The sequence below is a fragment of the Brassica rapa genome, chromosome A08, assembly GCF_000309985.2.
Source record: "Brassica rapa cultivar Chiifu-401-42 chromosome A08, CAAS_Brap_v3.01, whole genome shotgun sequence".
Lineage (NCBI taxonomy): Eukaryota > Viridiplantae > Streptophyta > Magnoliopsida > Brassicales > Brassicaceae > Brassica > Brassica rapa.
Genome location: NC_024802.2, coordinates 14,085,297 through 14,111,326, shown reverse-complemented (window position 1 = coordinate 14,111,326; position 26,030 = coordinate 14,085,297). Strand labels below are relative to the sequence as shown.

General features: G+C 34.9%; 6 protein-coding genes and 1 long non-coding RNA gene across 14 annotated transcripts; 5 read left to right on the top strand and 2 right to left on the bottom strand.

The window, feature by feature from the left end:
• The first annotated feature begins 1,200 nt into the window (after window positions 1–1,200).
• LOC103834613 (protein CHROMOSOME TRANSMISSION FIDELITY 7) lies at window positions 1,201–4,449 on the top strand. Its single transcript, XM_009110683.3, has 6 exons — window positions 1,201–2,644; window positions 2,731–2,965; window positions 3,062–3,157; window positions 3,248–3,316; window positions 3,577–3,902; window positions 3,978–4,449. Exons 1-6 carry the CDS (start codon window positions 2,490–2,492, stop codon window positions 4,129–4,131), a joined length of 1,035 nt encoding a protein of 344 aa, XP_009108931.1. The 5' UTR covers window positions 1,201–2,489; the 3' UTR covers window positions 4,132–4,449.
• A 171-nt stretch (window positions 4,450–4,620) lies between these two features.
• Window positions 4,621–6,550, top strand: LOC103834612. 3 transcript variants are annotated; one of them, XM_018654029.2, is made up of 4 exons: window positions 4,621–4,817; window positions 5,151–6,110; window positions 6,209–6,245; window positions 6,343–6,550. In XM_018654029.2, the coding sequence occupies exons 2-3, from the start codon at window positions 5,239–5,241 to the stop codon at window positions 6,243–6,245; spliced, it is 909 nt and encodes a 302-aa protein (XP_018509545.1). In that variant the 5' UTR covers window positions 4,621–4,817; window positions 5,151–5,238; the 3' UTR covers window positions 6,343–6,550. The 3 variants fall into 3 exon arrangements, with proteins under 3 accessions (XP_018509545.1, XP_009108930.1, XP_018509546.1); XM_009110682.3 differs by having other exon boundaries at window positions 6,336–6,550; XM_018654030.2 differs by having other exon boundaries at window positions 6,346–6,548.
• A 469-nt stretch (window positions 6,551–7,019) lies between these two features.
• On the top strand, window positions 7,020–10,925 carry LOC103834611 (protein KAKU4). Of its 5 annotated transcripts, none has more exons than XM_033278008.1 (13): window positions 7,068–7,452; window positions 7,897–7,958; window positions 8,296–8,384; window positions 8,473–8,579; window positions 8,660–8,751; window positions 8,969–9,151; window positions 9,325–9,475; window positions 9,564–9,628; window positions 9,745–9,772; window positions 9,865–9,940; window positions 10,007–10,068; window positions 10,155–10,281; window positions 10,360–10,925. In XM_033278008.1, the coding sequence occupies exons 1-13, from the start codon at window positions 7,185–7,187 to the stop codon at window positions 10,649–10,651; spliced, it is 1,602 nt and encodes a 533-aa protein (XP_033133899.1). In that variant the 5' UTR covers window positions 7,068–7,184; the 3' UTR covers window positions 10,652–10,925. The 5 variants fall into 5 exon arrangements, with proteins under 5 accessions (XP_033133898.1, XP_033133897.1, XP_033133899.1 ...); XM_033278009.1 differs by having other exon boundaries at window positions 7,069–7,452; window positions 10,010–10,068; XM_009110681.3 differs by having other exon boundaries at window positions 7,075–7,452; window positions 9,727–9,772; window positions 10,010–10,068.
• Window positions 10,926–12,799: 1,874 nt separating this feature from the next.
• LOC103834610 lies at window positions 12,800–14,365 on the top strand. Its single transcript, XM_033278010.1, has one exon. The coding sequence runs from the start codon at window positions 12,826–12,828 to the stop codon at window positions 13,900–13,902; it is 1,077 nt and encodes a 358-aa protein (XP_033133901.1). The 5' UTR covers window positions 12,800–12,825; the 3' UTR covers window positions 13,903–14,365.
• A 67-nt stretch (window positions 14,366–14,432) lies between these two features.
• LOC103834609 lies at window positions 14,433–15,992 on the bottom strand. The gene is made up of 3 exons (XM_009110677.3): window positions 15,971–15,992; window positions 15,622–15,889; window positions 14,433–15,114 (listed from the first exon to the last, which is right to left on the bottom strand). Exons 2-3 carry the CDS (start codon window positions 15,816–15,818, stop codon window positions 14,664–14,666), a joined length of 648 nt encoding a protein of 215 aa, XP_009108925.1. The 5' UTR covers window positions 15,819–15,889; window positions 15,971–15,992; the 3' UTR covers window positions 14,433–14,663.
• Window positions 15,993–18,178: 2,186 nt separating this feature from the next.
• On the top strand, window positions 18,179–22,855 carry LOC103834608 (coatomer subunit beta-1). Of its 2 annotated transcripts, none has more exons than XM_033278005.1 (5): window positions 18,179–18,436; window positions 19,228–21,284; window positions 21,490–21,999; window positions 22,075–22,160; window positions 22,243–22,447. In XM_033278005.1, the coding sequence occupies exons 2-5, from the start codon at window positions 19,239–19,241 to the stop codon at window positions 22,445–22,447; spliced, it is 2,847 nt and encodes a 948-aa protein (XP_033133896.1). In that variant the 5' UTR covers window positions 18,179–18,436; window positions 19,228–19,238. The 2 variants fall into 2 exon arrangements, with proteins under 2 accessions (XP_033133896.1, XP_033133895.1); XM_033278004.1 differs by lacking the exon at window positions 18,179–18,436 and adding an exon at window positions 22,530–22,855 and having other exon boundaries at window positions 19,239–21,284; window positions 22,243–22,448.
• Window positions 22,856–24,172: 1,317 nt separating this feature from the next.
• On the bottom strand, window positions 24,173–25,716 carry LOC117127482. Its single transcript, XR_004450542.1, has 2 exons — window positions 24,554–25,716; window positions 24,173–24,516 (listed from the first exon to the last, which is right to left on the bottom strand). It is a non-coding gene; the product is annotated as an uncharacterized LOC117127482 (long non-coding RNA).
• Window positions 25,717–26,030: the final 314 nt, after the last annotated feature.

The window sequence follows — 26,030 nt, the reverse complement described above, 5'->3', positions numbered from 1 at the left end:
TGTTATTTTTAATTTAAAAATTAATATATATATATATATATATTTAAAAATTCTAAAAAATCTGTTGAAAAAGATTATAACAAGATTTAACTGTCAAAAACTATATATATATATATATATATATAGATATATATTCACTAATTAAGTAATTAGTAACGAAACGTAATTATACATCAATATGTATATTCAGTTATCTTTCGTAATTGAAAAAAACATATGTCATGTTTTATCTATTTTATAATAATATCTATCATTTTAAAATAAAACCATTATATTGAACTATAAAATTATTTTAAATTGATAAGTTAATATATTTTATTTTCATAAATATAAAACATCTATATTAAAAAATATAATATGTTGGCAGAACGGATTAACATTAGTAATACATATATAAAAATTAATATATCTTAAACTTGTATATATACAATAATTTATTATCTTAAATGAATAAACATTAAAAAAATTGCTAAAGAAAATATACCGCTTTGGATTACGGCCAGAATCATAATAAATTAAATACAAAATAATTTTTAAATATGTTGTTTCATGCATAAAAATTTTGGTTTGATAATCAAACATAAATTCAATAGAACAAATATATAATAATAAGCAACATATATATGTGATGATTTGAAATAATTAATTAATTTACATCATGAAAATTATAAAATTATTATATTTAAAATAATTATATAAACATTTAAATATATGCATAACATTAAAAATATATACTAATTATGTAAATAAAAAAAATATATATATATATATACATAAATGTGAAAATAAATACCCACATGGTTGTACGAGTCAAAATCTAGTTATACTTTTATAACACATTGCATAGGTTAATATGCTTGATCATAATTTTATTTTATTTTATATCTTTTTTTTTCTAGTTAGAGAAAACTAGTTAAAATTAGCTAATTATTAATTAATCAACATATTAACCTCATCACTTTTTTAAAAAAAAGGGCATTGACCTCATCACTTTTCCACGGTAAACTTAGTGCACAATCAATCATCACTTATTTCGTTTAATGTAAGCCACTTGTCCTACTACAAACTCTCTATGAGTACCTTAATTATACCCCTTTTGTGTATACCCCTTTTGTGTCTAGTTCTTGAATACCATTTTTTTGTGTTGTGTGAATAAATTATGCTGCACTTATGTTTTGGGTTAAACAGTAACTCTACTTTGTTATTTCAGATTGTGGACTTGTACAAATTGGTTGAAGACTGCACTTGATATGCCGGCCGTTCAAGGTATAGGATATGTCCCGTTTGACTTTTTTATGGTCCTGTGAACATGATAATATCTCTAGCTATGGATTTAGCAGTTAACAAGTTGTATGATTCCGAAAATATATTCCTTTCACTTTCAATACAGATTCACTTTCACTTGTTACTCTTCTAATGTAGTTGGGTACATATATATATATATATATATATAGTAGAAACTCAATAAATTAATATTCGATAAATTAATAAACACCATAAATTAATAAATTTCTCCGGTCCCAAGTTGGACCGGTTCAAAATATGACACAAATCGATAAAATAATAAGACAATATATATCTTTTCAAAAAATCCAATGTAAATATGTGGTCCCATTAAAATTATAAATTAATAATTTATATGTATATACATCTTTTATAAGTACAAACCAACCATTATATTATTTATTTTATATTAACCATGGAATTATCTTTGTATTGTCTTAACATTTAATATATTTTGATGAGATTTAGTAAAATTATATCTAAAAACACATTTAAATTCTTTGAAACATATTTTATATACACCAAATAATATAGTAAAATTAATACAAATGTCGAATTTCAAAATGTTAATTAATGTATATACATTAAAATAATAAAAAAAAATTTATTTTAGAAAAATATATCTTAAAATAGAAATAATCTAGAAAATGAATTTTTTTTGTAAATTATTAAAGTCCCAACATTATTAATTAATTTATAGAGTTTTTACTGTATATACATGAACATTAATCAACATCATTCATATCAAAGTTGTAGTGTTGGTACAACAATACTGATAAATATTAAAGGCCCTATAAATTAAATTAATAAAATTAATAATCTCTATAAATTAATACTAAAGTTCCTAGAAATAATCTTTATAAATTAATAAAATATTAAAGTCTCAATATTATTAATTAATTTATAGAGTTTTTACTGTATATACATGAACATTATTCAACATCATTCATATCAAAGCTGTAGTGTTGGTACAACAACATTGATAAATACAAGGGACCTTAATACAATCTGGTTCTCAGATCCGGTTAACAACATTACAAATTCTATAGTCTATACTTTTCAAACATACAATCCGGTTAGCCAATTTGTACTTAAACCGTTTCCGCGGTAAACCATTATAAAGAAAAAAAAGTCTCTGTGCCGCCAAATTGGGAGAAGAAGAAGAAGAGGAAAGGGACCTAAGCACAATTGAATCTCACTAAGCTATGCAACCAAAGATCAATTCTTTCTTCAAGCCCTCGTCTTCGCCTCCTATCGCCGCCTCAGTAACACCAGAAACAGACGATGGCTTAACCGCCTGGGAGAATAATCGGAACGTCATCGTCAACACCTACGAGCGTCGATCTCCCAAAGCCGATGGGTAAAGGAACTATCTTTTGTGGTTTGATTCTCTTCAGCTTCTTCGAGTTTTGTGGGTTTCTCTTAAAATGTTTGGTGGCACTCCAGAAGTGAAGTGCTTAAGGAACCAATCGAGGAGCCACCGAGGAAAGGACCTTCCTTTGCACCTAAAACACTCAACAAGAAGCGTAGCTATACTCAGTTCCACTTAGAGCTGGGCCAATCTGACTTTCTTCTCAGATATTGCGTAGAGTGTGGAGCTACGTATGCTCCTGGAGATGAGTTGGATGAGAAGAGCCACCAAAGCTTCCACAAGGACTATATGAACGGAATCCCTTTTAAGGTGACGTTAAGACCCATCAAAGTTTTTATGTTTTTTTTTTGTTTTTTTGTAGAGGTTGTTTGATAAAGTTTCGGTTTTTATAATTGGGTTTCTCAGGGTTGGCAGAACGAGAGAGCCTTCACATCACCTTCTTTGGACAAGAACCGTGTTGCTATGGTGTTGGAAAATGATTCTCCTGCACATAGGAACAAGGTTCATACTTTTCACAGTTTTTGTTGCGCTGGTTCATGTAATGGTTCCTTCATTTTGAAGATCTAATGGGTTATTGTTTGCATTTTTCAGGTGCAAGAGGTTGTGAAGATGATGGAGGTTGTGCTTGGTGAGGATTGGATTCTTCACAAACATTGTAAGGTAATGAGTAGCTTTAGTCTTTATCCACGACTTAACAAAATCTTTTGTATAGATTCCATAGCTCATACATGATTATTTGGTACTTGCTACAAAACACTTGCTTTACTTATCAACCTCAGGAAGAAGACATTGACTTATTGTGATTCTATGTCTATGACTAGCACTGTAATCACAAGAAGAGTTTCAAGAGCTAGCTTGTTGTGTGCTATGTATAGTTCTTTACTTTCACAGCGTTTTCAAGAGTTACTTTGTTTGTGCAGGTTTATCTGTTTGTTTCCTCTCAGAGGATCTCTGGATGTCTAGTTGCAGAACCAATCAAGGAAGCATTTAAGATCATAGCTCCTCTTGATGATAAAAGACAGTTAAAGAAAAAGAGATCATCGCCTTCAACCACCATTCATTTCGGAGACATTGTGTTGCAAAGAGAAGTATCAAAAAGATGTCCAGAATCAGATGATAGATTAGACAACAGAGCCATTGTATGTGAAGAAGAAGCTAAACCGGCTGTTTGTGGAGTTAGAGCTATTTGGGTCTCACCTTCCCACAGAAGAAAAGGCTTAGCTACACAGTTGCTCGATACAGCGAGGTAAAAGAATACTCTTAGCAACCAGTCTCTCATTGTAAATGTCGAATCAATGTTTATGTTGGTGTAAAAACGCAGGGAAAGCTTTAGCAATGGGTGCGTTTTGGAGAAATCTCAGTTGGCGTTTTCACAACCAAGCTCTTTGGGAAGAGCTTTTGGATTTAATTATTTTGGAACTTCTTCTTTCTTAGTTTACAAAGCCCAACTATCTGTACCATACCCAATACTTTAGGAAGGCCCAACTAAAAGCATATTGACTTGCTATCATCTAGAATATTTATTATTTGTCATTTTAAAATTAAACATATAAATTAAAATTAAAATATATTTATTTTTATAAATAAAATAATATTAATTATCTATTTATGCATATTCTAATCGATGATAAAAATAACTACATCATATAATTTTTTTTTAAGTTTACATTAATTATTAAAAAATTTATCTTTCATAAATTAAAAGTTATAATCTTAAATGATAAATAAAAGTGTAGAACAGAAAATAAATCTTTTTATGATTTAACTAGAATTTCAAAATTTATATATAAAAAGAAAAGGCCACAAAAGAAGAAGGTCACAAAGTAAAAATTAAAAAAATGTTTTTTTTTTAATATTAGGTGTAGTGACATTTCTCTTTGTAAAATCACAAGTGACATGTTTTCCAACATTATATCAATCAATACATCATTTCCCTATGCGATCTGAACATATACTAAAATATTATAACCAGCATTTAAAAAATATTTAGACTAATCAAGTAAACCTTTATTTTAATAATGATTGAAAAGGTAAAAGTAGTACATGGTGGACTGAGAGAGGAGAGAGATAAAAAAAAGGAGGAGGCTTTGCTTGAAACACTCTATCCCCCACAAGAAACCCCCATCTCGTCTTCTTCCCCTTGAAACTGCTAATCTCAAAGGTCAGCCTTCTCCTTCTTCCTTCTTCCTCCTCTTCGACTTCTCGATTCGATCCTTCTCTGTTGATATTGTTGCTTCTCAGATGTGTTTGCTTATTTATTGATTTGGATCTGTTTCTAGCTCTTTTTTGCTTAGGGTTCTGCTTATAGGTTTCTGAATCGGTTTGATTTTGGAATCCAATTCTCATTTCTGCTAGTCTCCTTAACTGGGTTTGTAGTGTGTATTCACCAGAGACTGAATCGTTTCCAAAGGTTTAGGCTTTATGAGTCAGCCTCCATCGAATCGTCTCTCTGCATTCTTATTCACAGGCTGTCTCCTTTTACTTGCATACGCAGGCTGCTTTATCAAGGAATGACGTAGGTAGAAGGGTTTGCATCGAATCTCTGTTTATAGACACTTGACTTAAAACAAGTTTGGAACTTTATGGCGGCGCTACAACATGTTTGCGAGAACCACCTTCAAGCAAAGACCTTTTGCAGCCAGGTGAGGATCAATTGGGACGACTTAGTTTGTCCCATTTGCTTAGACTCCCCTCACAACGGCGTGCTTCTCCAGTGCTCATCTTACGACAACGGATGCCGTGCGTTCGTCTGCAACACAGACCACCTTCACTCCAACTGTCTGGACCGTTTCATCACCGCATACGGAACAGACCCACCACCTCCTCCTCCTGATGAGCCAAGGTCAAAGGTCTTAGAAGAGAGTTGCAAACCTTTGTGTCCACTCTGCAGAGGAGAAGTCACCGGGTGGGTCATTGTGGAAGAAGCTCGTCTCCGTCTTGACGAGAAACAACGTTGCTGCGAGGAAGAACGGTGCAGGTTCACGGGTACTTACACGGAGCTTCGCAAGCACGCTCAGTCAGAGCATCCGGACTCTCGTCCTTCCAAGATCGATCCCGCGAGGAAGCTCGACTGGGAGAATTTCCAGCAGTCGTCTGAGATCATCGACGTGTTGAGCACGATTCACTCGGAGGTTCCGAGAGGAGTTGTTTTAGGAGACTATGTGATTGAGTATGGAGATGATGATACTGGAGATGAGTTTGAGGATGTGGCTGGCAATGAAGGAAGCTGGTGGACATCTTGTATATTTTACAAGATGTTTGATAATATAAGGAATGCGAGGAACAGAAGAAGAGCAAGGAGAGGAGGGAGTAGCCGTTCTAGCTATGATAACTCCAACTCTGATGACAGCTCGGTTGCGTCGATTGAGTTCCCGGAGTATAGAGTAGATGAGATTGATGATGAGTTCATCACCACTACAAGTGGAGTTAACAGAAGTAACTCTGTGCATCAAAGGTCAGATTCATCTACTACATAGATATACATTCTTGTTTTCATAGTTTATATGATGGTGTTACGTGATGGATGTTGCTTGATGCTATTGGTTTTTACAGGTTAAGAAGACATCGTTCCCGTTTCTATGAAAATTAGGTATCATTGCTGTTTCTACACTCTGTGTTTTATCTTCTTATTTTCTATACATTAAACTTCTTGTTTTTATTCTCTCTCTGTCACCTGGAGATTGAAGCAGACCAGCCTATTCGTAGTCAATGGTGGATGTTCTTGGTTTTGGACCTCTCTCTCTCTTCCTTTCTTTTGTGGCAGTAGCATTCTTGTACAAAAACGTAAACAGAAAAAGTTTTTTTTTGGATATTGTACCGTGTTTCGTCTCTTACATTCGTCTTTCAACAATGAAGATATATATTTTGACCCAAAAAAAGAAAAATATTTTGAGAGATGGAATTGTTGCTACACATCACATTTGATAATAACTGGCACAAGCTCAGAAACTAATATGAGACATTGCTTGACATTGCTTAGTAGATTGTCTAGCCTTGATCAACTTTTGTGTACACCACATGAATTAAAAACTCAATTTTGATTCATTGTTAATTGTGGTTCAAAAAAAATATTCATTGTTAATGATTATAGTTAAACTTTAATCCCATCGTATTTAAAAGAATGATGTTTTATATTTTTTTTTATATTTAAGAAATTGATGTTTTAGATTTTTGTTAATGTATTTTGTTTAAATTTTAAATATAAACTTAAGTGTAAGAATATGAATGGTGCAATATTGATTGATTGAAATAAAGGCAACAAATAAACACAAAAATTTATTATTTTTAATATTAAAACCTGACCTTTAAAATACAGAAAAAATTATTATTTCAGTACTTTTTTTTACTTCGCTAAATTTTATCAGGGGAAATAAATTTTAACAGTTGGCCTGTAATATAGGAAACTAACTTTTCACCCAATAATAAAAAAAAAATAGAGGAGAACAACAACAAGACGACAAATAACGACCAAATTCCTTAATATTCCGATTAATCCCTCTCAACGAACTCTCTCCCTCCTCCTCCTCCCATGGACTCCGTCTCCGGCTACGCCGGTCCACGTCAGCCTCGAACCGGAGGCAAGATTGTTCGACCACGCCGGACCTCCGTCGTTAGGACGCCGTATGACCGCCCTGCTCCAAGATCTCGGGATCCTCCTCAGCAAAACCCTAGTTGGATCTCCAGGCTCGTTTACAAACCTGCCACCGCCATTGCCTCCGGCGCCGGGAAATTCATCTCTTCCGTCGTCTTCTCTGAGTCTTCCTCATCTTCTTCGGAGGGTGAGGATTCGTCTTCAGGTATGTGTTGTCTAACTCAAAGCTTCCCACTTTTAACAGTGTGTAATAAAATTCATTTGTGCTCAGACAAGTTTAGTTTGAAAGATTGAAACCTTGGTCGGAATCTGAAACTTACCGTTTGGTTTCAAATTTTGAATTTTGATTAAAAGCTTTCTCCTTTTGTTCTCTTTCCTTCAATAATGGTTGGTGAAGTACTGTTACTCTATTTTAGCTAAAGTTACTTACTTTAAAAGCTGTCAACTTCGTATTAATCCTCAAGCTCTAAGCTTTTTCATATACGGATTCAATTAGGTTTGACCCATCATTATGCCCCGTCTGAATTGAGAATGTAGCTCTAAGCTTTTTTCATATATAATGTAGTTCTGGATTGAGAAAACTAGCCAGCTTTGCGTCTTCGTTTCTCTCTTTTGAAGTAGTTTCATATGGTCTCCTCCTTGTTTTCAGATATTGAAGGTGATGAGGATGTTGAGAAGAACATCACTGAGTTTGCAGAAGATGAAACAATGGTAGAGTTACTAACCACCCTTGTCGTTTATGTCAATGTTTTGAACGTGGTTAGAGACAGTGTTCTTATGATCGGTTTTCTCAAATCCATGGTTCACACTTCACATAATTGATTCAGCTCTTTTTGACTAGTGGTTGGTGTTGTTGAAGATTGTAGTTTAAGTTTTTGGTAGTTTGGTACTGAGTCTACCTTTTCACTGGTTCGAGCTTTTATTGCGCATGTGTAGATGGTTTCGTAGAAGTAAAGTTCACAAAGCTAACGTTTTCCAACAATGTAATTAATGGAAGCATGATTTAAGTTTATGTGGACTGAGTATGATGTGTGTTTGGTGTTAATAGGACCTTGTGAATGCCCAGCAATCAACCATCCAAAGACTCGGTTCTAAGCGTGTAATTGAGCAGCTTCTCATGCAAGAAACATTTGCAAGGTATTTCGAAGTGTCTTTTTTTCGTAGCCATATATTGAAAATATATTATATATGTGACATTTATTTAATGATGTCTATGTGGTTTCAGGGAAGAGGGAGATAGATTAATAGATATCATCAAGGCGAGGGTTGTAGATCATCCCAGTGCCCTCGCTTCTAATGAGGGTAGGCATAGTGACAATGGATTGACAAGTGGTATGTAACTGATGGTAGACTGTGCAATCTAACTGGACTAGTCTATGTGATAACACATCTTCTGGCTTTTTTATTTCTAGAGGTGAATGTGGGTGAAATGTCCAATAAAGCTGTCATGGAAGCAAAAAGATGGTTGGAAGAGAAGAAATCAGCATCCAATTCAAAATCCAAAGTAAGTTTTGGAAACTCTGCTCTTATGTCTTTGTTTCCCTGAGTCATTACTTGCTGTTATACTAAAATTCAATGTCATGCTTTCTCTCCATTTGATTAATGATTATGAGTATGTCTATCTGTCGGAATTAGTTCATAAGAATTGTTCATCTTCACCATTTTACCACTGCTTTAGTAAAAACATCACCATCTCCAGCAAAGTTATGTTCAATCTCCAGGCAACTGAAGATGGTGCTGGATCTCCTGTGGACGTGGCCAGGTCATATATGCGATCTCGTCTGCCGTGGGGATCTCCGGCTGCAAACAACTCAGAGTTTCGGTCACCATTACCAGCAGGGATGCAGTTTCTTAATGAAGGGACACCGTTTCCTTATAGTGCTGGAAACTTATCCTCTTCCAAGGTACATCAGAAAGCTTTCCAATATATTATGCAGTGCAGTGCTTACTTTTCTTATGATTAAATGTTTTTTTTTTGTTCATCTACCAAAAGAAAAGTTGCATACGAGCGTGTACTTCTAGAGGCTCTCTAGAGTTATGAATATGCATTCTGACTTTTTTGGTACCAAAATTGCAGATGAAAAGGAGATCCCGTTCCAATCCGTCATGGAATATTCAAGATGAAATTCGTAAAGTCAGAGCTAAAGCAACAGAGCAAATGCTTAAAACTGTATCCCCAAGTAGTGTAGCACCGTTGGAACCTAAACATATCACCTATGTTGATGGAGGTATTTTTTTTCTGTATGTGGAAATAGTTTCTCAGCAAGAGACAACATGAAACAAAGCTGTAACTAATTTTGCTTCCCGTTCTTTCAGCTTTACGAAATGAACAAAGCGGGGTTCCACCAGAGTCAACGATACCGACCTCTGAACATAATCAGGTAACAAGCAAGCACTCTTAACACCATGTCTTTCTATGACAAAAAAAAATTTAATCTCATTTTGAATTCCCTCCTTGTGTGTGTTTACTTGATTGAAGACTACGGAAGCTAACCAAGACGTTGAAGAAACAGGAGTTAGATCTCGTTAGTTTCTCCCTTCATCCTTTCCTTGTATTCACTCCCTCGTGTTTGATATCATATAAGTCTGTCTGATGGATTCAATTTCTTCTGATAAGGTGGAGTTGTTTTGGACATGAAATTGATCTCCACACAAGGAGTCAAGACATCTGAAGATACAACCGCTCCTCAAAGGTTTCTTCTTGTCAGATCCTTTTTTTTTTCAGTGTATTCATTAAGTTTCTCAACCGTATTTGATAGTAGAACCGGTGTACATGACGACTTGATCCAACCTAGCTCGACTATTGGAGACACCACAAATGGTAACACACTTTGGATTTGTTACTACCATTGGTTTTGGATGATGTTTAGTTTGGTTCTCTTTATTTACTTGCACTCTTATATGCAGCTGTATTGGCTCTTGGAGCAACTGGGAACCTTTGTATCCCAAAAGATGTGTTTGAAACATCAAAAGAAGCTGATGAAGTAGGGGCAGCACATCCTGCTTCTAACGGTTTCCCATCTTCATCACCTAGGTGAAAACACAAGCTCCTTTGTATGGTTGGTCTGACATGATAATAAGATGACATAAACAATGCCTTTGTTTTTTGCAGTTCACCAGTGGCTATGGAAGGTGAACCAAAACCGAAACCACCAGATGAAACCGAGGCTTCTCAGCATGTAGCTGAAACTCCTGATGATGTCTCAGATGGCACGATTGACAAAGAAAACAATAACAGCGACTCGAGTGGCTCGCATGAAGAAGAGTGGCTCCCAGGAGACCAGTCTCTACCGAGCTCAAACTCGGCAAGTAGCAGCCCGGATACTAGCAAGGTCCTGGCGTACACGAGAAGAGGAAGAGGGCGAGGTAGGGGAAGAGGTCGAGGGAAAGGACGGGGAAAATAAAGAGCTGTACACAACAAGAACAACCCAATGCAGTAGGAGAGTATTATGAGGTAGGAGGAGTATGTGAGACATCTCTTTTAGATTTCAATCCCACACTGTTTGTCTCCTCTACCAATGTCTTTTGTCATTTCCTTATCTCTTTAGCTTCTTTTTTGTAGTCAAACTGTGTCTCTGTTTATTTTTATTTCTGAATCTTTAATGTTTGTGTTGTAAGTTTGAAACTGGAGCAGCGAAACAAACTTTTTTTGAACACAATAAGCAAATTTTATCAAGAGAGAGAGACAGAGAAAAAAAACACAGACAGAATAAGGAAAAAAGTTTCCTAGCTACACGAAGTTTACACTAATATGGTGGAAACCATCCAGTGTATGAGAATGTGTCAACAACTACACGAAGTTTATGTTAATACATGTCACATGTACGAACTAAATAATAATATGGTGGCAACATCACAATCGGTTTTAATTGATTTTAAACTAAGTTAATGGGGTCAATCCGTAATTTACTAAACTTAATAAATTTAATATTTTTTTTAATTTTAATAAACTTAATTGATTTTGTTAATAAACTTAATAATTAATTAAACTTACTTAATAAACTTAATAAATTTACTAAACTTATAAAAATTAATAAATTTATTAAACTTATAAAAATTAATAAATTTATTAAACTTAATAAAATTAATCATTTATTAATAAACTTAATCATTTATTAATAAATTTAATAAAATTAATCATTTATTAATAAACTTAATCATTTAATAAACTTAATAAACCTAATAAATTTGTTAAATTTATCAAGTTTAATAAGTTTATTAAGTTTAATAAATTTATTTTTATTAAGTTTAAGTTTATTAAGTTTATTAAATTATTAAGTTTATTAAGTTTAATGAATTTATTAAGTATATAAATTATTAAGTTTATTAAGTTGAATTTTATTAAATTAAAAAGTTTATTAATAAAATCAATTAAGTTTATTAAACTTAATAAACCATTAAGTTTATTAAGTTTATTAAATTATAAAGTTTATTAAGTTTAATAAATTTATTAAGTATAATAAATTATTAAGTTTTTTAAGTTAAAGTTTATTAAATTACTAAGTTTATTAATAAAATCAATTTAAGTTTATTAAACTTAATAAATCATTAAGTTTATTAAGTTTAATAAATTACAGATTGACCCCATTAACTTAGCTTATAATCAATTAAACCCGATTGTGATGTTGCCACCATATTATTATTTACTTCGTACATGTAACATGTATTAACATAAACTTCGTGTAGTTGTTAACACATTTTCATATATTGGATAGTTTCCACCATATTAGTGTAAACTTCGTGTAGCTATGAAACTTTTTTCCACAGAATAAAAAAGAAGAAGAAAACGAACAAAACCCAATAAGCAGCGATCGAAAGGGCAATAATAAACACACAGAAAGCGAAACTTTCAGACATTCAAATCTGAGAGCAAGCAATACAAACAAGCCCACCAAGAATTGATCCGACAAGCCGATAGAAGAAGAACACTACTGGTTTGGTCGGAAGAAGAAAGTTACATACTTTTTTTCTTTTGTTCGGGTTTTTGTCTGAATTCGAAATTCCGGTCAATCTGAGCAACAAAAAAAAAAAAGTTGCTCAATTTTCAATCTTCCAAACACTTGTTTCTCGTCTTACAAAGCTTTGGGTCCCGCTTCTCATTGCCCGCTTCCCCCATCTTCATCAATTCGAATTCGTGTGCTCTGTTCAACTCCACTGATCTCGACTTTCTCCAGCTGAAATTTCCGGTAATTCTCGACTCCTCAGCTTCTGAATTGGGCGTGGAAGAGATTAAAAAAAATGCAGATTCGTGTTCTCACCCGCTCGTGAAGTTGGTGACTTTTTGATTGATTTGGTAACTTTTTTTTGAGTTAGGGTTTGTAATATATATATACTGAATCAGCCAAGGTGGAGATTTAAGCTTCTTGGAGTCAGCTGAATAGTATTACTTGATGAGATTTGGCTTCGCACTAAAAGCTTCAGCTAGGTTCTTGAAATGCTCCTGGGTTTGAGTTTGAGAAGCTACAATAAGTTAATGAGTTGGATTTATTGGTGTGAAAGATAAGCTTAGACGCTGAGAGGCTGCGTCTCTGACTGTTTCCATCGGTTGAAGAAGAAGAAAAGAAGAAGAAAGAGAAGTATGCAACGTCCTGAAGATCATCCCAGGATTGATCTGGCCGAGCTGAAAGCGCATATTGTGAAGAAGATTGGGGTTGAGAGATCTAGAAGGTATTTTTACTACTTGGGGAGGTTTCTGAGTCAGAAGCTTACTAAGAGTGAGTTTGATAAGTCGTGTCACCGTCTTTTGGGGAGGGAGAATCTTCCTCTACACAACAAGTTGGTTCACTCCATCTTGAGAAACGCATCTCTTGCTAAATCCCCACCTCCTGGTCACAAATCTTTGGTGCTTGGGAAAGAAGATGGACCTGATAGGAATGATCATGTTCGGTCAAATGGGGTGTTACATAAGGTTCGGTCTGGAACGTGTGTGGGGACAGTCAGAGATAGGCCTAGTCCACTTGGTCCAAACCATCAGCCACTTTGTAGTAGAGAAGACAAAAGTGGTAATAGAAACACTGAGAACGAGGACTTTGGTCCGTCTGCTTATCATAAATCAAGTCTATATTCTGATGAAAGAGGTCTGAAGATACCGGATAAAGGTCAGGCCGTAGATGATGAAGCTCAAGGTGAGCGAGGCAGATTGGTTGTTTCCAAGGGTCCTGTAACGGCACCTCTAGGGATACCATTTTGCGCAGCTAGTGTCGGTGGGACCCGCAGAACAGTTCCAGTTTCGACCAGGGCTGACGTCACTAGTTGCTATGAGAGTGGTGGATTATCAGACGCAGAGATGATGAGAAAGCGGATGGAGAGTATTGCAGCAGCACATGGTCTTGGAGGAGTTTCAGCGGAGTGTTCTAGTATGTTGAGCAACGTGTTGGACGTGTACCTGAAGAAACTGATCAAATCATGCGTTGATTTGTCTGGAGCTCGGTCACGATGGAGCAGAGAGGAGATTGTAAATGGAGTGTGGCCGAGTAATAGCTTGCAGATACAAACTGGCAACCAATTGTCTGGCATAACGCAAGAACAGGATTCGGTGTCTTTGCTTGATTTTAGAGTTGCAATGGAGCTAAATCCAACTCAACTTGGCGAAGACTGGCCGTTGCTTCGGGAGAGAATGTTATTGCGTTCGTTTGAGGAACGAGAAGGGGTGTGAAATTCAAATGTTTGTGATGTTGGATATTTGCAAATTGTCTGAGGAAGCTGCTCTGGTTCAAAGAAACGGGCCAGTGGTTTTGGTAGCAAGACGGTTCAAAGAAATGGACCTGATGGCTGAGAGAGACACATCTAAGTCCTGCAGCCACAGACTCGGGCCACTGTATATGAATACGAAATATACGTGTTGTTGTAAGGTCATTAATAACTTGGCCACCCCAGCGAGTTTCAAGCTCTGTGTAACAACGCAGGCTGATAAGGGAATCAAGAGAAAGTTTTGGTGGAGATACTGTGGGAGAAAGATACAAACAAACAAGCATGTAATAGCTGCTGTATTGCCTGTGTATGTAACATAGTCTTAGCATTGTTCAGAGTTGATAGCTTGTAAACGCATTGACATCACTTTTTACTTTTTACATTTACATTTTTTGTTTTCTCCTTTCAATGAAAAAGTTATTTTCACAGTCCTCGATACACTGTGTTGAGAATATGCAGAAGGCTACTCTTCGAAGGTCTTTTTGCAAGTTTTTCTTCAACAGAACTTATTGCATCTAGAGATCCAAATTCCAAAGTAGGGTGTAAACCGCTCATTACAAGACCTTTGTTCCACATTGATCAAAGCTAAAACCTTACTTATGGATTCATTTGTAGGGGAGGAATCGAACCTATAACCTACAACAACATCACTTACCTCTCTCATCTTCCAAAAATCCAAAACGTTGAAGAAACTCAGCATTAAAAAAAGAAAAGCCAGACAGCACTCTAAGCATTAGCTTCTAACCACCCATGATCATCTTGGTGTGATTCTGACCCTCCAGCTTCGAGAGAAGCTTCTTCCTCACCCTTCTCTTCTCCGCCTTTATCTCCATACATCTTTCTTCTTGCTTCCTTACGAGCTTCCCTACGAGCCTCTTTCTTAGCTATATTCAAGTCTTTGAACCCTTGTTCGAACTTGGCTTCGTCCTCTGGATTGAAGAAGGCTACTTCCATTTGACCTAGCTCTGCGTATCTTTGCTCCACTTTGGTTTTCCAGAAAAGACCCATCTCTGTGTCCATCTTCTGGTATGGTGTTTTAAGCAGGTACTCGTCTATCCCTCCTGCCTTGTCGATGCAGCGGAGAGCGTGCGTTGTGACTTTGACTTTAATGTGGCGGTCGAATATGTAGCTGAACAATCTCTTCTCTTGGACGTTCGGTTTCCAACATCTTCTTGACCTGTTCGCAAATCACACCACAAAGTCACAACTTTCAGATTAACAAAAAGTTACAAAACCATTCAGACTTATAGAAGGACTTAAAAAAACATATACGTATTCCATTTACATAAATTCGATCAAGAATGCAAGTTTCGTCACACAGAGGTACATGAATCCTCTCCAAAGTGGATAACTTTAGTCACGCAGAGGTACATAACTCCAAAGTGGATAACTTCGTCAGACAAAATGTAAATGAATCCTACATTTCTATCTCTCTAAAGTAGATAACTTTAGTCACACAGAGATACATGAATCCTACATTTCTATCTCCAAAGTGAGAATCTTTAGAAAGGCATGCATGATCTCGAGAGCTAGTAGATAGTTTCAAACGAAAATCAAGATTCATTTTAACAATCTAGTAAGCCTCAAGAAACCAAACATTTTAGCTTCTTAGATGCTATTCATCTACACCAAAAGCATCACAAGCTCTAAAAGCAAAGAGATAGAGAGGGGGAAAGAGACTGACTTGTTGCCACCGTCTTCACTAACGCGGTTGCCGTACTGGATATGGCGGCCGGCGTAGAGACCGCGCTTGGCTCTGCCCATCACGACTTTGGAATCCGGAACACAAGCCTTGAGCTTCTCTTTCAGCTCCGGCGTTAGAGTCTCCGCTCCGACCTTCTTCACCAGCTTCTTCATCATCTCCTTCCCTCTGAACGCCATTTTCCGTTTCTCCTCCTAAGATCACAGATCGCGAAACTTATCGGCGAACGCTGCTCCTCTCTCTGTATAACCTGGGGAAAAATGGTTTAGTTTCTGTTTTTTTTAGCCGGAAGAAATTAACCAGTAAAATCCGGTAGGCTAATTCGACTAACCGGCTCGATTCAAACCTCGGTTACGAAATTAACCGAAGAGAAGAAGACCTGAAGTGAACCGGACCACATAATCGGTCTCTAGCCAGTATATGAAGAAAAAACAGAGTCGACGTTTTTTTAGCTGGCGCCTGGAGGTCACGACGTCGTTCAAAGTTTCTGATTTTTGGGCTTTTTCTCTTGTTTCGTTCACTCGTAGACCCAATTTAATTTCTCCTCTTAAACTACGGTCCGCTATTTCAATTTTCCATATAAAATTTCCCCTTCATTTAGATATACATCTTGATAATGGTTCTCATTGTTGTGGAAATACCCACCAGTATAAATATATGTAAATGGTAACCGTAAAATAGAATTAATGGAATCAAAATAGGTGGAATAAGATGAATGAAATTAGTTTTTTTTTTTGTCAACGAATGAAATTAGTTTAAACTATTCATTCATAATCAAAATTGCAAAGTAATGTGTAGTAATGTTTTTCTTTGTATTTATTTTTTGGAATGTTTTTGGAGTTGATGAAATGAGAATGTATTAATACATTCATGTAAAGTGGTAAACCAAATTATAGTATTAGTGGATAAATTACTCCACACTATCCAAAAATCAACAATTTAGTTGTAATCTAATCATCTTTTCTGTTGATTAGGGTTTTCTAATTAAATATCTTGTCTTTTTTTATTATATGTTTATACTATCAATGTTTAGTTTCTCAAGTAGCATAGTTTTGCGGTTGACGATTTTTTTTCACAATGTCACGTTGGTGTTACAAGTGTAATTGTTAAAATATATTTTAATAAACAGTTAAAATAACACTTAATTTAGAAAAAGAGAGTTTAATTCGTAAAATTTAAATTCCATTTCTATTCCTTAGATATTAAACTTTAAATTCTAATCACGAAATTCTAAAACTTACAAAGAAAATGTATATTTGTTTTTTTTTTTTTTTTAATAAATGATATTCTAAGAAAATGTCCTAATTTTGTTATAATATAACTTAGTGTTATTTGAGTCTAGTTTTTATTTGTTATGTGGTGACCTCCTTTTCAGATCAATAAGACATTTACTTACTACAAAACTAGGCCAAACCATTTAAGTAATTGTTTGTTGATTTTAAAGAAAATTGTAATAATTACTATAAAATAATTGATCTTTTTTTTTTATGTTCTATTGTGAATATGTCTCATTGTGGGATAATTTATGTTTTGTGATGTGTGATATGTCTCATCATGGGAAAGGATGTGCGGATATCTGATTTTGAGAGCAATAAGACCATTAATTACTCCACCACTTGGTCTCACCATTCAAATATTCACTTGATTTTAGGGAAATTGGTGAATTATGTGTATGATTTGATGATTATGAGAGTTATTGGTAACTGAATTCTAATGAACTTTGAAAATTTTGAGATTCCATTATTGTTGGTTTTTGGATTTCAAAAATCTTAATAAAATATATTGTTATTGATTTAAGAATTTTCAAAATTCATTCAAATAAAAGTTCGAAAAAAAATTATAAAAAGAAGTTTGAATTTGAAAAAGTATAATTCGAAAACATAAAAAAACTTTTAAATTTTTAAATTTTATTATTTTATTAAATAATTATTTATTATATATATAGAGAACAAATGTATAAGAGTCTTTTGTCATTTAATGAAGAATATATTTTTGAAACTATTTATTTAATTGTGGTAAAAATGATTAATGATACCATGAAAGTGGTAAACATGAATTCTTCCTAGAATTTTTCAGAATTCAAAATTTTATGTACCAGCATTATTATAAAAGGTTATAAAACCTAAACTAACAAATGGATTATATATTTTAGTTATCTTCAAAATACAAATTACATTTTATCAAGTAATATTTGGCTATATAAACGTTTATCAATAGATAACAAATTGTTTCATTAAATCTTAATTATCAACATATAAGATTGTTGTCACTGCTAAAATTGGATGAAACCGATCATCACAATAGTAACATAATTCTAAGAAGAACGGATATCTAATTAAACTTTTACAATTTGCAATAATTTTATTTTTCGTTTTTATAAATTAAAATAAAAAGAAATTTAACCGCGTTAAAAAAAATCTAGTTTAATAATTATAATCAAGCTCGGTTTATAAAGATTGGGCTTATATAATGAAAACAATTAGACACGTAGAGGAACACTATAATAGCTCAACTTCTATAGAACTGGGCTTTCCATCAATCAATCAATCACTGGGCCTTTTAAGGTTCACTCCATCGTTCCCTGCTTCGTTTCCAAATCAGGCAAAGCAGAAAATAAATATCGCGCATCTCGACGAGTAAACACAAGACGAATCCAATCCACCATCGTACGTACATTCTCATCTCACTTTCCGCGTGAGTGTTCGTTTCACGAGATCCGAAATCTCTCTTGGATCCATAGCTTAGCGACTCCGTGGATCTCCTCCTCTCTCTCTCTCTCCGGATCTCCCACCTTGAGGTTCGTCTCTCTGCTTAACCACGACCTATGATCCAGATTTTATGTAGAGATCGATCTCCTTTTCGCCTTTTCCTTTGTGTAAATCTACAATGTATCGGTTTTCTCGGACGTTCTCTGTTTGATCTCGATCCGATTCCCTTAGGAACCCGATCTTCGTGTTTATGCAGCTGAGTGAGACTGCAAACTATGTAGATTCGATCGATGCTCTTCAAATTCGATAGAGAGATGTGCATTCGTTTTGAAATCTTACTGGATCCGAAGCTATTTTTTATTTATTTATTGAAAATGATATTTGTTTAATGTTTTGATCGTATTTGTAGCTGGATCTGAGGATTCGACATTACCGATTTTTCTTCTGTAATTGTGATTTGATGTGATGTTTGCTCATAAACCATGAATTGGAGAACAGAGTTCTTGATTGTAAAAAATTGAATTTCCAAATGCGGAGACATGCTTCATACATTGTATAGAAATTTAAGTAGAGTGGTGTAGATTATTGCTGAGTAGGTATGTGGATACTATTGAACTTCTTGTATAAGATTTACTTGACGAGCTAGTAAGGTTCTTGTGCTCAGTAACTGAAACTGTAAACCGCACGAAACATTAACATTTTACTTATCTTGTTTTTTAATATGTTGATCTGTATGTGAAATTCTGATTTTTGGTTCCTGTTTTCTCTATGCACTTTCTATATGCCTTATACTGTAGTGGTGATTCTTCTTGCATGATGTTCCGTTTTATTTGAGCTCAAAGTTTTTCTCATTTTGGTTTCTCTTTCACTCTCTGTGCAGCGACCGTAAAGATGGACAAGTCTAGTACTTTGCTTGTACATTATGACAAAGGGACTCCAGCAGTTGCCAAGGAGATTAAAGAAGCTCTAGAAGGAAACGATGTGGAAGCGAAAGTTGATGCCATGAAGAAGGCGGTTATGCTTTTGCTGAATGGTGAAACCATTCCTCAGCTTTTCATAACTATTATTAGATACGTGCTGCCTTCTGAAGACCACACGATCCAGAAGCTTCTGCTGCTGTACCTGGAGTTGATTGAGAAAACCGATTCCAAGGGGAAGGTGCTGCCTGAAATGATTTTGATTTGCCAGAATCTCCGGAACAACCTTATGCATCCTAATGAGTACATTCGTGGAGTGACACTGAGGTTTCTCTGCCGGTTGAAGGAGACTGAAATAGTGGAGCCTTTGACTCCATCAGTGTTGCAAAACCTGGAGCACCGTCATCCTTTCGTTCGTAGGAATGCGATTCTGGCCGTCATGTCGATCTATAAGCTTCCAAACGGCGAGCAGCTTTTCGTTGATGCACCTGAAATGATCGAGAAAGCTCTGTCAACAGAACAAGATCCGTCCGCCAAGAGAAATGCGTTTCTGATGCTCTTTACCTGTGCTGAGGAGCGAGCTGTGAACTATCTTCTGAGCAATGTTGACAAGGTTTCAGACTGGAATGAATCGCTTCAGATGGTGGTGCTGGAGTTAATTAGAAGTGTGTGCAAGACTAAACCAGCAGAGAAGGGGAAATATATTAAGATTATCATTTCTCTGTTAAGTGCCACTTCGTCTGCAGTTATCTATGAATGTGCCGGGACGCTTGTTTCTCTCTCATCTGCCCCTACTGCTATTAGGGCTGCTGCCAACACCTACTGTCAACTTCTTCTTTCTCAGAGTGACAACAATGTGAAGCTTATTTTGCTCGATCGGTTGAGTGAGCTTAAGTCATCGCACAGAGATATCATGGTTGAGTTAATAATAGATGTGCTCAGAGTACTCTCAAGCCCAAACCTTGATATTCGCAGGAAGACACTTGACATTGCCCTTGATTTGATTACTCATCACAACATTAATGAGGTCGTTCAAATGTTGAAGAAAGAAGTTGTAAAGACACAGAGTGGAGAGCTTGAGAAGAATGGAGAGTACAGACAAATGCTTATTCAAGCAATCCATGCTTGCGCGGTTAAGTTCCCCGAAGTTGCAAGCACAGTGGTCCATCTTCTTATGGATTTCTTGGGAGATAGCAATGTGGCTTCAGCACTTGACGTGATTTCATTCGTTAGAGAGATAATAGAAACTAATCCCAAGTTAAGAGTTTCAATCATAACCAGGTTGCTGGACACGTTCTATCAGATTCGCGCAGGAAAGGTCTGCCCTTGTGCACTGTGGATCATTGGGGAGTATTGCCTTTCACTTTCGGAAGTTGAGAGTGGCATTTCAACCATTAAGCAATGCCTTGGTGAGTTACCATTCTACTCTGTTTCTGAGGAATCTGAGCAAACTGAGGCATCAAAGAAGATTCAGCCAACCTCTTCTGCCATGGTGTCCTCGAGAAAGCCCGTGATTCTTGCTGATGGTACTTATGCTACCCAAAGCGCGGCCTCTGAAACCACATTCTCAACACCAACAGTTGTTCAAGGAGCACTGACTTCTGGAAATTTGAGAGCACTGCTTCTAACTGGTGATTTTTTCCTAGGAGCAGTGGTTGCGTGCACATTGACCAAACTTGTTCTTAGGTTGGAGGAGGTTCAGCCATCTAAAACTGAAGTGAACAAGACAGTCACACAGGCGTTGCTGATCATGGTTTCCATGTTGCAACTTGGGCAGTCTCCTGCTTCCCCACACCCTATTGATAATGATTCATATGAGAGGATTGTGTTGTGCATAAAACTGCTTTGCCATAGGAATGATGAGATGAAAAAGATATGGTTGGAATCCTGCCGCCAGAGTTTTGTCAAGATGATATCTGAAAAACAACTTAGAGAGATGGAGGAACTTAAGGCAAAGACCCAGACAACTCATGCGCAACCTGATGATCTAATTGACTTCTTCCATCTAAAGAGCCGGAAGGTAATATTACTTTCCAAACTATCGCTTGCTTCATTGTCTTTATTATTATTATTATGAGTTTTTTGGAAATCTGTTCATTTCTTATACGTAGATTCTGCTTTATGGGTTACCATTTTCTCAAATTGAAAGATAACAGAAGTTTATAGTGGCTGGTTACATTTTTTTGGGTCAGTACATCAAATTACTGATGATAAGTTTTTTTCAGGGAATGAGTCAACTTGAGTTGGAAGACCAGGTACAAGATGACCTAAAGCGTGCTACCGGAGAGTTCACCAAGGACGAGAACGATGCGAACAAACTCAACCGCATTCTTCAACTCACAGGATTCAGTGATCCAGTCTATGCTGAAGCATATGTGACAGTCCATCACTACGACATCGCACTCGAGGTTACTGTTATCAACCGTACAAAGGAAACTCTTCAGAATCTGTGCTTGGAGTTAGCAACCATGGGTGATCTCAAGCTTGTTGAGCGTCCTCAAAACTATAGTCTTGCACCTGCAACGAGCATGCAGATAAAGGCAAACATCAAGGTGTCGTCCACGGAGACCGGAGTCATATTCGGGAACATCGTCTATGAGACATCAAATGTGATGGAGCGAAACGTCGTGGTTCTTAACGACATTCACATTGATATCATGGACTATATCTCCCCTGCTGTTTGCTCAGATGTTGCCTTCAGAACCATGTGGGCAGAGTTTGAATGGGAAAACAAGGTCACACACAAAAACCTTTTTACACTTTGTGTTGAGTTTGGTGTTTAACCATTTGCGTTGTGGTCTTCATGTCAGGTTGCTGTGAACACCAAGATTGAGAACGAAAGAGAGTTCCTCGACCACATAATCAAATCTACAAACATGAAGTGTCTCACTGGCCCGTAAGTTCAGATTCTTATTTCTTCTTTCTTCTCTTATAGACCGAAACTCTTCTTACTAACCAATGCTTTTGTCTATTTGCAGATCTGAACTAGAAGGAGAATGTGGGTTCCTTGCAGCAAACTTATACGCAAAAAGTGTGTTTGGTGAGGATGCTCTTGTGAACGTGAGTATCGAGAAGCAAACAGACGGAGCATTGAGTGGCTACATAAGGATAAGGAGCAAGACGCAAGGGATTGCTCTAAGTCTTGGAGACAAAATCACCCTCAAACAAAAGGGTAGTAGCTAAGGTTAGCTAGTTCTTGATTTCCACTTTGATCTATTCATCTTGAATCCTCACACACCTTACCATACCCAATTGATTGTTACAGGCTTGGAATGGTGGGGCACAAGGTAAACAGGTTTAGACTACGTTCGTTTCTCTCTTAGAGCAATTTTTTTTGTTGGTTTAACCTGTTTACTACGGAGGGAAGCGTTTAAGACTTTAAGCAATAATGTAAAGATTAATCTGTTATCACTCCTTGGCCGGTATAGTTTCCGGTATGGTACGGATTGATTCTTACTCATACGGCTGAGTGTGTTCTTCGTTTTATAGTACTTGGACGATTTCGTGTTATTTGTAATGTCTTTTTTCTTTATATAATGTCATTTGTTGCGGGAGATTAAACCATGATTTTGGTGAAATGCTTTGCTTTTTCTATTTTTTTTGTTTATCCACTATAGTTAGGGGTGTTAATTCGGGCTGATCCGGCCCGGTCTAAACCCGGTGAGTCCATAAATATTTGAGTCTGACTCGGGTTTTATAGAGCTATAGGGTTTTTCGGGTTTTTTTGGCTTTTTGAAAAATAATTTGTTATTGTTATTTCTATCGTTTTAATACATGTGAATTTTCACCTAAGAAAACAGTTTCATATTTTGTTTTAAAATATAAAATGAATTTAAACTTTTCTTTTTTATCAATTTTTTTTTTACTTTTCGTATATTTTAAAAACATATTATAAACAAACCAAATTTAATAAGATTTAAATAATCAAATATAAACTAAAATTAAATATACAAGAACAAAATTTATGAAAAATATGGTCAAATTTATATTTGTAAAATTTAAAACGTGACACTTGTAAGGGCAATTGTCAATAATAGCACATTTTGAAGTTTATGTCTCAAAAATAGTACTAGAAGGAGAAAGTCACAAAAATGACATTCATTAAAGGGTAAAATATCTCTAATACCCTTGATTTAAAATTAAATAAACAAATAAAAATAAATAAAATAAAAATAAAAAAATGAAAAAAAAAATTATAGTTTCAGATTATATGTTTTCAGATTCGAAATTTTTATAATTTTTTTTTTGAATTTTTTTTTTAAAAATTTTTTTTTATTTTTTTTTCAAAATTTTCTTTTTATAATTTAAAAATACTTTTTTTGAAACTGTTTTTTAAATTTTTATTTTTTTTTTAGTTTTTATTTTTTATAAAATTTTAAACCCTAATTCCAAAACCCCACCCCTTAACTCTAACCCTAAGGTTTGGATTAATTAACCCAAAGGGTATAAGTGTATATTTACCTCTTTAATGAAACCTATTTTTGTGACTTTGAGCCTTGAGTGCTACTTTGGGAACAAAAACTTGGTTTGATGCTATTCTAGTCTTTTTCTCTACTTGTAATGATCAAACAATAAACTGCATTAACAACTTTTATATTTGTTTTATTAGAGTTTAGATAAAAATATTAAAATAATATATTAATACTAATAATAGTTTGATTGCAAGAATGGTAATATTTAAGGTAAAATATAAAATTTTAAGTTTTTGAGATGGTCTTATCCACTTAGGCATAAAATATCCAACGCCCAATGAATTTAACCTGAAATACTTAATTTTTTGGGGTTTATAAAACTAAATCTAAATCTGGTAATTTTTAGGACTAGACGGATTCGGGCTGGGTGGACTCGGACTGCGGGCTTCAGCCCTAATTAATATGTCTAACTATAGTCTCTCTTTTTTATCACGAATTTATCCACTATAGTATAGTAGTTATTATGAGAAACGTTATTAGCGATGCAAATAAGACAAAGCAGAACCATTTTTGTTGGTGAAAAAAGAAAGAAAGAATATGCCTGAGAATCCTAACTATCTTATGGATTCGAATATAAGGTTGCAAATGTTGGTGTTTGCATCGGGAATTTTATATAATCAACTATTTGATGCCAGCTCTGATGAAAGAATATGCCTGAGAATCCTGAGTTCTTATAGAATATTAGTAGTTTGAATAGCCATGACTCATGCAAAGCAAAACAGCATGACTTATGCAACATATTGAGAAATTCAGAATACAAGTGGAAACATTATCTTAGACCTTTTAAGCAACAAAAAAAAAAAACATTATCTTAGACCTTTGTTCACATTGAAGACTTATATGAAAGAATATGTGTGAGAATGCTGAGTTTTTAAGGAATATCAGTTAAGTAGTTTGAACAACATGACTCGGACTCGTGCAACGCAATGGCATGGCTCATGCTATGCAACTTATTTCATAAGAATACAAGAGTAAACCTTATCTTAGACTTAAACCTTGGTTCACACTACACCTGACTTGACCTAACCAAATTTTATGAAACATTTCTTTTTGGAATCAAATAATGGAACGATATCCATTAAAGATTACGGGCAAGTATGATCATATTGTTTAATTAGTGGAGATCAAATCATATGCACAAATAATCCAATTCATTAAACATTATTATAAGTTCAACAAATTTATTATCATCTAAATGGTTAATTATCTATTTTCCCTTCAAAAATCATATACCCATTAAATAAATATTAAATACACAATAAATACCCGTCATATCTACACGAAGTTAAGCCTACATTTTATATACCCTTTAAATAAATATTAAATACCAGTTTTCCATGAATTTCAAAGTTTGAATCGTATTTACTTCAAATTTAAAGTTCAAAATCAGTTCACACCTATATCATAAGATTTACTGTATATACACGCTTAATCATCAAACACCAAATAAAATTCAAATTAAACAAAAAAATACTTCCAGTTGACCCGAAATAAAACCTAAAACTTAAAAATTAGAAAGACAAAATCCCCAAATCATCAAACCCATTAGTGATAAAGTAATCCGGCTCTTCTCAAAATTTGAGGATTTTGACTCTTTAGTTTTCGAGTTTTTTGTTTTAATTCAGATGGATATGAAATTCATTACTTTAATCGCTATTTTCTTATAATTTATATTTTGACTGGTGTCTAAATAAACTAAAATTAATCATGGTCCGGATGTGAATAGCTTCAAACTTTAAATTTTGAAAATAAATATAATCCGAACTTTGAGTTCATAGAAAAACTAGTATTTAATATTTATCTAATGAATATACACTACAAGAAAACACAAGTTTTACGAGGGCAGTTTTCTTCGTTACTTCGTCGTAAAAGCAGTGTTACGACGAATTAGCGAGAAAACACGTTTCGTCGTTATACGTTTGTCGTAACGCATATATCCTCGCTAATTCGTCGTAAGTTAGCGAGGAAATAATTTCGTCGTAAAAGCGAAGGAAGATATTTCGTCGTAAAGACCACGTAAAGATTCCACGTAAGTACGTCGCTAAGTTTCCTCGTAAATACCACGAAAAACTTTCCTCGTAAAATCCACGTAAATAAATACTCGTAAAATAAACGTAAATACCTTGACAGCTTTCCACGTAAAGAAAACGTAAAAACCTTGATAGATTTCCACGTTATTTCCTTGTAAATGTTTCCTCGTAAAAACCACGTTAAGCTTCCACGTAAAGAAGCCGCAAAATTAGCTACGAATTTACTTCGTTTCATTATTTTATAGAAATATAAAAAATTATAAT